The sequence below is a fragment of the Egretta garzetta genome, unplaced genomic scaffold (genome assembly GCF_000687185.1).
Source record: "Egretta garzetta isolate BGI_Z169 unplaced genomic scaffold, ASM68718v1 scaffold526, whole genome shotgun sequence".
NCBI classification, from domain to species: domain Eukaryota; kingdom Metazoa; phylum Chordata; class Aves; order Pelecaniformes; family Ardeidae; genus Egretta; species Egretta garzetta.
Genome location: NW_009259967.1, coordinates 212,556 through 223,170, shown reverse-complemented (window position 1 = coordinate 223,170; position 10,615 = coordinate 212,556). Strand labels below are relative to the sequence as shown.

The 10,615-nt window shown below is 39.7% G+C and overlaps 1 protein-coding gene across 1 annotated transcript in view; it reads left to right on the top strand.

The window, feature by feature from the left end:
• Positions 1–10,267, top strand: part of INO80 (INO80 complex ATPase subunit) — a 61,946-nt gene extending 51,679 nt beyond the window's left edge. The window contains 9 exon segments of the mRNA XM_009640217.2: positions 1,686–1,758; positions 2,232–2,390; positions 3,691–3,793; positions 4,360–4,448; positions 5,307–5,462; positions 6,464–6,623; positions 7,449–7,568; positions 7,571–7,624; positions 8,241–10,267. Of these exon segments, the coding sequence (XP_009638512.2) occupies positions 1,686–1,758; positions 2,232–2,390; positions 3,691–3,793; positions 4,360–4,448; positions 5,307–5,462; positions 6,464–6,623; positions 7,449–7,568; positions 7,571–7,624; positions 8,241–8,458 (1,132 nt within the window). The 3' untranslated portion in view covers positions 8,459–10,267.
• Positions 10,268–10,615: the final 348 nt, after the last annotated feature.

The window sequence follows — 10,615 nt, the reverse complement described above, 5'->3', positions numbered from 1 at the left end:
TGAGCAGGAAATCCCTTTGAAATATAGGTCAGCCAGTCTAAACAAGAATTCCTATTAAAATGTTAGTCGAGTTCCTCTTATACATGATTTACTTATGAGAAATATTTCCAGGAAAAAAAGCCTAACTGAGACTAAACTATCCCGCAGGATATCCTAGCAGGGTGCTGAAAAGATATAGCTATGGAATGGTAATTTGTTCCTGTAGTCTGTGGCACTGTCCACTTTCTTTCCTTCCCATATCACATTTCCAGAAGTATTTCACAGCTGGACATTCAGGTGACTGTCTATATGCACGTTCCACTGTTGTTACAAGACTGAAAAGATTTCCTGGCCAACCTAAATTGCAAACAGGCACCTGCTGACTTGTACCTGCAATATAAAGTCTAGAGATTTGACAGCTCAGCTTCAGTTCCTCCTAGCTGTCCATAGCTCAGGGTAGATTTTTGTACTCAAATTTTGGACTGCCAGAAACGTTCTACTTCTAATTTTAGAGTCAGTGGTGCATTTTTGTGTGTGTTAATTCATAGTTTTCGTAATTATTTCTGTTGCCTATTGGCAATTTCTTTTGGGGGGGGCAAGGGGGGAAATCTTACCTTGGACCAGAATGGGTCCCTTGAAAGTCTGCCAGGTACTTGCGAATGTCTTGAAGTTTGAGTCCCGAGAAAATAGTTCTACTTCACCTTCAAGGGTATGGATTCCAAAACCCTTAGGTTTTTTACATCTGTTGAGTTGTACTATGCGTAACAGCCTGCAATACACCCACACTTCCTCCAGGAAGGGCAAGAAAGACACTTTACATCTGATGAGTGGACTTTCAAGGACAGGCTGCCTACATGTAGTTAGTCAAGAAGGAAATGTCCCATGCTGCTTACTCAGCAGCAAGAGTTTCTGGTGCTTTACTAATTTTGCATGCACTACTATATGGACAGAGTGGTACCGAAAGGATGTGTCATTGCAGTGTCTTCTCTTAAGCAGAGGGCCTTGCTATGTCGCTATCAAAGTACAGTATGTCAGCCACTTTGGAGTCCTTACTAGTACTGTCCTCTTTGTTTGCATCAATCTGTTCACAGATCCATATGGTGTTAAACACTTTTAAATACTGCTTACCCTCCAGTGGCACTGGTGAGGTTCACAACCTTAGCAGAAATCTTGATTCCGCTGTTACCACTTGAGTTCTCATCAGTACATGACACAACAGTCATCCTACATATAGACCCGTCTCCTTGTTTGTTCTGTTCAAAACACCAAATTTAGTGCAAAACTTGCATCTAAACAGTTTCAACATTTATTTTTCATTCTTTATCAATTGAGCATTGTTAAGGCAAGATTATTGCGATATCAGTCAGTTTTGTGAAACAATAAATTGTTCTTTGTCCATGTGAAATCTTAATTTCCAATGTGGGCAAGATAAACAAGCCCTGGTTTGTTTTGATAGAGATTAATAAGCTCCTCTTGCAAACCAAATCTTTGCGTGTTCCAGCAGTCCTGGTTTGTAGATTAACTTCTCACTCATTCATGTTTTTTTTTTTTCCTTGACCATGAATGAACAGCACAAAATGTTCTGAAATGTTCAAGTAATAGAAATAGCCCTGATCACTTTATATGGGTCAAAAAATTTACTTCTGCAGTTGTTTCTGGTTCATCGTGCACAAAATAAGGGGGTTTTAATCTCTTTTCCTCTACAGGAATGATATTTTTGTGTTCCTGTTAAGTACAAGAGCTGGAGGCTTGGGCATTAACCTTACAGCTGCAGATACGGTAGGTGAAGTTTGGTAAAGTAATACAGAATAAAAAGATCAGCTTACTGGTGTTTAGTTTTCAGTATCAATATTTCCTTGCTTTTCCTGCCTTATATACCTCCAACTACTGTTTTTCCCAAGCTGCTCATCTCCTGCCTCCCAGCCTCACAATTTATGTAGGAAAACTGGTCTCCCTGCGTAAAAGTTGGCACTCTCTTAGCCATGCTGATCAGTATTTTTCAATACTGCCTATCACATCATGAAATTGCATAACCTTGTTTACTTTGCTCGTATTTACAATATAGTATTATCTTGATGATAAAGTTGTAGAATATTGGACACTTATACACAGTTTTTGGTTGCTTTTATTTTTATTTTACTTATTATTAACTTTTATTTGTATCAGTGTATTGGATTTCTGTTTGTTTAATCACCAGGTGCTCTAAATGTATGGTTTTATTTAATCTTTTCTGTTCCGGTGTTCTTTTGCAGGTGATTTTCTATGACAGTGATTGGAACCCAACAGTAGACCAGCAAGCCATGGACCGGGCACACAGGCTGGGTCAAACAAAACAAGTCACTGTGTACCGGTTGATATGTAAAGGCACCATTGAGGAGCGCATCTTACAAAGGGCTAAGGAAAAGAGTGAGGTAAGAATAAAGAAATCATCTGGAACAAGAAGTTACAGAAACAGTATCAGAAAACACTTTTCAAAATGAGTAAAGAAACAGATCTGCAGGGAGATGGAAGAGAAGCCAAAAGGGAGTGTCTTTGTTCAAATAAACAAATCTGTGTCCATAACACTGGAGCATTACAGCTGCATTATATGAACTAGGAAGAAGCTAATTATTTACACTATGACTTCATGAAAACTATTTCTTAGGATGCAGTGAAACTACTCAGGCTTCTTTAAGACTAGAGCTTCTGTCTTTGCTGTGTCAGGGCTACTGATTCCTCTCATGTCATACTGTTATACCACAGCTGAACTTTTTTTAAAGAAATTCAGAAGGTAATCAAGTGAAAATTATTTGAGGTGTGAGGGTTGCCAGAAGAGCTCAGTGTTCTGCAGCATCAAGCAATAAGTGTATCGGGAACTTTAAACCTCATGACACTTTATTGGAAAGAAAAATTTAAGCAAATTCACTTTCTTTGGTAGCAGTAGGTGTGCTATATACAACATTCAGATGTTTTGTGTTACTCAGTGTTTCTTTAGCTTTTGTCTTAATTCGGTGCTGATCATGGTGCTGCAGCAACTGAAGCGCCTCAACTGAATGCATTCACATTTCCCTTGTTGAAACTTACCCATTTTCTCTAGGATACTGCACTAGAATCACCTGATATAAACCTGAAAATAAATTGTAGTCTTTTGCTGGTGATCCAAATCATTGAAATTGGCTTATGCTAAAGCTTGTTCTCTTTTGCTAAGTTACAACTCTTCTGTAATTTTTTAATATAGTTGCAGTAATAGCAGTTGAGTGAATTGCTTAAACTGAGATACTGACTCAATATGGAGATTAAGTTTTCGGTCAAGGAGACTAAAAATGTTGTACCCTTTAAGAATATGATCTGCATGAACCTCTGTGCAGATTACTTGAAAAATTGGACTGGTAATTTATATACAGGCATACCACTGTATTTTTTCTTTTTGTTCAGCAATATATTAATACTATCATCATTTGTTGTTTATTACATAGCGCTTTAGAAGAAGCACAACTTTGCACAAGGGATGGCAATTTTCTGCTTTCTAGCTCAGTTGCTTCTCATGTTTTATACGCTTCCCTCAAATTTTGCTACTAACTTTGGTATGACAGAGAAGTTGAGTCAATTGTGACTTACACAGATGCACTGGCATCTTTTTTTGGCTGGTTTTCATAGAAGCATAGTGAGAATAGTTCATGGCTGCTTTGAGTAATTTTTCCTTTTTTCCCTCTCTTGTTGTTTTCTTCCTAGATCCAACGAATGGTGATTTCGGGTGGCAATTTCAAACCTGACACCTTGAAGCCAAAAGAGGTGGTGAGCCTTCTGCTGGATGATGAGGAACTAGAAAAGAAATGTATGTGAAATTTGCATTGCAGCATTTTCCCCATCTTCTGCTTCATTAGCTTATGAAATCTGTGGTTTTGTCTCTACAAATGCATGTATTGCTGATAACAACTTCTGTTTCCTGGCTCTTCTTGTATTGCCAACTCCTGTTAGTACAAGCTGGTTTCATATCACTGCTAAACTGAAAGATGAAGTTGTGCAAGAGAGACATGATGATGCGATAAAGTTTTTATTGGCACTCATTCAGGATCATTGCATTGTTCCTGAATGACAGAGCTTTAACAAGAATTGTCATCACTGGAAAAGTATTAGTAAAAATGCTGTATTTCATCATACTTTTGAAGCCCTATTAGAGGTATATGCTTTCATATTGCTTGAAAGAAGAATTTCACTGTAAGACTTTTTAGTAATTCGGGTACAAATGGTTTTAATACAGTAGTGTTTTCAATATCTTTTAGTCTTAATACAGCTGGCTTTTCTTCACCATTCTGTTAGAATTAGAATTTCTTCTGAGATTCACAAAAGGATATTAAATATCTTACCAGTGGTGACAACTTTGTGTTTCTTTTCCAACAGTGCGTCAGCGTCAAGAAGAGAAGCGACAGCAAGAAGAAACAAATCGTGTGAAGGAACGTAAACGTAAAAGGGAAAAATATGCTGAAAAGGTACTTTGATGCAAAGAGGTTGCCTGTGTCAGTGATAAAGCCACAAGAGCTTCAGGCTCACTATTATGTGGTGTGGAAATTTTATGCATTTTATGCAAAGACAGTCTAATGAGTAAAGCCTTCTTCCCTTCACCATTGAACATGAATCTGTGGCACTTCCTTACACAGAAAAAGGATGTTACAAAACACATAATGCATAGTTACCCGTATTTTAATATCATTAGCAACTTGAAAAATAAGGAAGTACTGCATACCCAAACAATGCTGTAGATCACCAGTAGTCTACAGACAACAGTTTGAGGAGTAATGATTGAAAAAACCCAAATGATCAACTGATCATTCTGTGGCATATAAAATGGTGACTTAATCAAGATTTTTGTTCTGCAAGGACAAGAAGGGATTGTAAATGAAGCACTAAACATAGATAAAACCCATACAGCTATGTAGCTTCCGTGGAACAAGGGAAGATCAGTTTGTTTAAAAAAGATCATTAAAACTAGTTTATGAAAATTCTGAGGTTTTGAGACGGGGATTTTTGCATTAATTAATTGCGATTTTGTGTAATGGTAAAGAATTTCAAGCTCACTCCAAAAGGTGAAATTAAGGTAATTCTGTAAGAGTAATTCCGCATTACTCCAGCTATTTTAGGAAGAAAATACCCCAAACCCTACTTAAATCTAAAGAAGGAGCCTTCAGAGGATCTGTTACCGTGTACTTCAGAAACTTGTTCTGGGAAATTCTGGACATGGCATTCCTTGAGTTATAGTACTGCATTAGATGTTGAGATTTTGGGCTGTTTATTCCCTTTCTCCTGTTTTGTTGTCTTTTTAATTCCGCGTATTGTTTCATTTATTTCAGAAGAAGAAGGAAGATGAAATGGATGGGAAGAGAAAGAAAGAGGGCATGAACCTTGTCATCCCATTTGTTCCCTCAGCTGATAACTCCAACCTGTCTGCTGATGGGGATGACTCCTTCATTAGTGTAGACTCTGCCATGCCCAGCCCTTTCAGTGAGGTAAGACTCACTGCTGCTTTAAACTATGTACTATTTCAATTGTGGCCTTATATTCTGTAGGATTCTTGCTTTCTGTTATTTTAGCTAGTGTAGAACTTCAAGTATGTGGGGAATTGAGATGCCTTAAAGGTGAACTATGGAAATTAAAATAATTTATTGAAAACATAACAGCTGCTGATAAGCTGCCTTACAGCTCCTTATGTTATTTGAAATTCCCTTATTGCCCTCTTCATTTGCTCTCTGTCTCCCTTTTCTTACAGCAAGTTCATGCTCTGACTCTCTTCCCTTTCAGCCCCTGGATTTTCCATTCCTGCCTGCAGTCCCATTTGCTTTCTTCCTACTTTATTCTCCCTTTTTCCCGCTTTTGTCATGCTTGCATTTGTAACTGTGTGCCTTCTTCCATACCAATACATTCCATATCAAGAACAGTCTCTGCTCCTGAACCACACAGTATCCCTCAAATAGCTCCTTGGCACTCAGTTTCTTTGCAAGTGCTCCTCGTTAGTCTCATCTACATCTCCTTCTCTGCTTGCTTCTTTGCTTCTGATTCTGAATTAATGTGCTTTTTCTCTGGAATTTAAATTGTAAATTCTCAGTGACACGCATCTTATTTTCCTTCATCTTTTTGTAAAGAATTGCTAACCATTTTTGGCAGCAAATATATTCTGTTCTATAGATTTCTATGTTATTAGCAGTAGTAGCAGGTTAAGAATCCTATTGTTTTCTCTCTTGCAGTTGAAGATGCACAGTTGAACAGCAGTTTTCTTAAATCTCTGCTGAGCCCATTAGTCTCCTGCTTCTTAATATCTATTTTCATGAATTGAAATTAAGTAGCTCCTGGAGGACTGTACTGCTGCTCAGCGTGTAAATAGAGGGTGTGGTGTGATTAGGCAGATCACATAGAGAAAATGAGAGAGAACAGAACAAGTACCAATTAATTACTTGTACCCTTCCCTTTCCTAACCTGAGAAGCTAATGGCTTTGTTCTCTGTCATGTTTAGATATCCATCAGCAGTGAATTACATATGGGCTCTATCCCTCCTGATGAGAGCAGTAGTGATATGCTTGTGATTGTAGATGATCCAGCTTCTTCAGCACCTCAGTCAAGAGCAACAAACTCTCCTGCTTCCATTACTGGCTCAGTTTCAGATACCATGAATGGTGAGTACCTCTGCCTTGACTTACTACTAACATTTATTAAACATTGACTTTGTATGGCTAGGTGATACCTTTTCTATATTTTAACCAGAGTATATACATGGCTGGCAAGATTTGGGGAAAAAAAATTGCCTTTTCATTGAGAAATTACTTCTGATTTGATAGAAAATCTGTTTATAGTCTCTCATTCACAACAGTTTTCCTCTTTTCTGTGTTAGTTACTCTTAAAGGTTTTGTCCTTTGTTTCTGTGTTATAGAGGGCTCTCCTTCCATTATGTGCATATTACCAAATTAGACAACCACAGAACTATAAATCTCTAAGCTTTTCCTTGAATTTGCTATTGGGCTAATAATCAGTACTCTATTTCCAATGGGTGATTGGAGCACCTGTAACTTTAAATAATGGCAAATGTTCTTAATTACCATAGTTTTCTACACTGAAATAAATAGAGCCATGGTTCTTGATAAGTTTCTTTAGAGATAGCAAGTGGAAGAAACTTCATACCTATCTTCAAGTAAGAAAAAGCTTCATGATGGAGTAGAACCCAGAATCTTCCACCTGTTTGTAGAGTGGATTCATAACAATAATAAGTAGTTGGAATTAACAAGATGTGGTTAATGAAGAGTGAAGTTTTGTATGCATAATTTCTTTTCCTGGGATCATTTCTTGCTAAGATTGTCCATATTAATGTAAATGAACAGTATCAGTTAATAGGAACAGTATTAATGAAAATGGTAGGTAGTTATGACGCTGTGCTCATTTGTGAGTCACCAGAAATACTATAGCAGTTACTGTTCTAACACTTTTTTTTTGTTGTTGTTGTTAAGGTGTTTCAATGCAAGATACACCTCTCACTGGGAGAGGCCAGTCAGGTCGAAGCCGGGGTCGTCCTAAAGGTTCGGGCAGTGGATCAAAAGGTGGCACTGGAAAAGGCAGAAGCCGGAAATCAATACCCCAGCCTCTGCAGCGGCATACGCAGCGTACGGGTACAATGTCTCTAAAGGTATGTGGGGAAGGGGGGGCCGCAGTCTACCCAGAGCAGAACCAACCACATGAGTTTAGGTGGTGGTTGTTTACAGCCTGTCAAAAATAGATAAACAGTGTTGTATTGTTGGTATTGCTTGTCCATTATACTCTGAGATCCAGGCAATACACAATGTGACATGGTAATGGTGTGTGAGGATAGCCAGTTTCACCACAGCTGACCTTGAGAGGCTAGTCCTGCAGAATTTTTATCTGCCCTCTGAATTATCTCATACCAAATATTTTTCGTCTTTCTTGTTTCTTATTTTGGTGCCCAGACAAATTGGATAGTGTTTTTTATCCCATGGGTATGGCTGTGACTTTCCTGTACAGCTGTCACGTTGAAGTTACAGCATCAGGTTCCAAAATCTGCCAAACTGATGGTGATGGAGCTTTGGCTTTACACCAGCTGAAGGTGGCCCAGGCTATAACTGCAAGATCATTTGTATCTTAAGGACATCCCTCTTCATTAAATTCTCATAAATCATGAATACAGGGTGGTCTTAGGACTGATTGTTAGTATATTGTTTGTTGTTGAAGAGCCACAAGTGGAATAATACGCTCACATGGCATTTGATTCTCTTTTCCATTGCTAGGCATGTCTGCAAGTAGCCCTCTACAAACAGCAATTATTCGGCCTTCTGGACTTGCAGATTTTGGACCTTCAAGCGCCTCTTCTCCCTTGAGCTCCCCTTTGAGCAAAGGAAACAGTGTTTGTGGGACCCCCAAAAGCTTAAACCTGACCAGCAGTCTCATATCCGAAACTCCAATTCGGAAGCAAAGCAAAGGTGCCCACACCTCAGGTGGTCGGTAGTAATTTTGAACCCCCAAAGCTTGTCTGAACTGTGTTGGCTTTCGGAGTAGACCACCCTGCCAGTTGAAGGCATGCAATCGAATGCCTTGTTGCTGTCCAGCACGTGTGTGAAAAGAAAATCAAAGCACAATGGGAATGGGTGGTTTATGTGAGCACTTTGATTATGTGTATTCCAAAAAACTGTCTTTGCAGACACTGCGAGGAGGAGGGAAGGGAGTCTGGGGTAACTGGGAGAGTGTCAGCTTGTGTTTTATTGACACATCTGACAAAAGATTCCCAAGAATGCATCCAGCTACTCCATGCAATATCCTGCAGCTGTGTGTGCTTGAAGTCACACCAGTATACTTTCTCTCTTATAGCTTGAGGTGGAACCCAGCATTAGTTTTATCCTAAGAAATCAGTATCTGAACCCCAGGAGTATCCTGTAGAGTCAGAAGATAATTCTGTGCTGGCAGCTGGTCAGTGTTAAACGTGGGGGTAATTGGGGGCTAGGCTGAAGATGGTGTGTGATCAAAAAAAAAAATCTTGGATTCTTCTAGTGTGGGCTTCTGGGTTCTCTAAAGGTTTGAAATGCAAAGGAAGGTGTCTCAGGTGGTTTCCAGGGAATGGACTTTTTTGAGCACCATCTATCGGGAACAGGTTCAGAGCTGCAGGATACAGAGCGCACTGACAGGCCTAGTGAGAGCAGCAGCACTGCCCCTGCTCCACGCAGTGGAAGAAACCACAACCCAGTGGTTTGGTTTGCATTTCAGAATTCTCATCGGCACCAACGCTTCCGTTCAGAACGCTTGTGTTTTGAATTATTTCTCTTGCTTTTGAGGTGTGCAGAACTCCTAAAAGCTTAGAAATAAAGTAGAGCTCTGTGTACAAATCTCCAAGAGGGAAAGCTGAAGTGCTGAGGAAGAATTTGCTGCTGCTCCTCTCACTGTGCCATAGCATAGCGTGGTTGTGCAGCTTGCAGTGCTGCAAGGGGAGCAATGAAAAACAGTCCTGAGAGAGAGAGAGAACTGTGCCATTCCCACTTCCAGCCAAATCCTGGGGAAAAAAATCGTCTCATATCCCAGCCATCCATTGACTGTTCTTCCAGTGTGTTTCCCCTTCATCTTTGTGATCATCACCCACACTAGTGTGGTCATATTACTGCGGTGTGCAGGTACCGGTAGCCGTGTCCCATAAGGCTGATAGAAGGCAGTGCTGCCAGTGCCCATCTGTGTTCTCATTCTCTGGTTGCTCCTTCCCCATTCTCAATGCACAAACCCACCCCCGTAGCCCCTTGCTTTGCTGTAAGCGTTGTCTGCGTTGCACTGAGATTTAGGTGTGGGGCAGTTCTTCTGTCTGACACGCTGAATTAAAAGGCTGTTCTGCCGGGGCACTTTCATCCCTTGAGAGAGAAGCAAGTTGAGTTGCAGGTCTGGGCTGTGACAGCGGAAGATGACTTTTTTTATTGTTATAATTCTTTTCCAACCCCAAATCCTTTGCCTGGCGTCCTACAGTGTGGAGCGAGTGCTTCCTGTTGGCTCTGCCTCTAATTTGCACACCTGAAAATAGCAGAACTGAGCTTAGTTAGATTGATTTTTAAACAGATTTGCAGGGGATAATTGAGGGGGAGGTGGTGTTTAATTAACTCATGAAGACCTCCCCCTTCCCCTCCTATTCACATGTATATATGATATTTAGAGGGAATCAGACAAATGCCAAGCCTTTTTTTCTCTTTGAATGTGCTGTCTATTTTTATAACTGAACTTGTACATATGTATAAAGAGAGACACATCTTTCTTTTACTAACTGGAGAAGAAAATCTTAAATAAAATGGAGTGAGATAATTTTATGTAAATCAGTGTCTTTGTGGTTTTTATGCATATAGCTGTATGAATGAGAGGAGTAGGGAAGAGAACGCGGAGGGCATGCATTTGGAAATGCGTTTAGAGACACATCCTGCACAATATGATGCTCTAGAGCGTCTGTACCCTTCCAAGTATCACGTTTGTAACCTTTTTCAGTTACAACTGTACACTTATCACATGTCCGTCTTCACTGATTGCCTCATAATCTATTTTGGAGTAGGTGTGCAGCAAATCACAAGGAAACAGAAGCAAGTATAATACGCATAATTACGTAGTACCTGGACTATGATGGTTGAATTCGATACAGTTGATT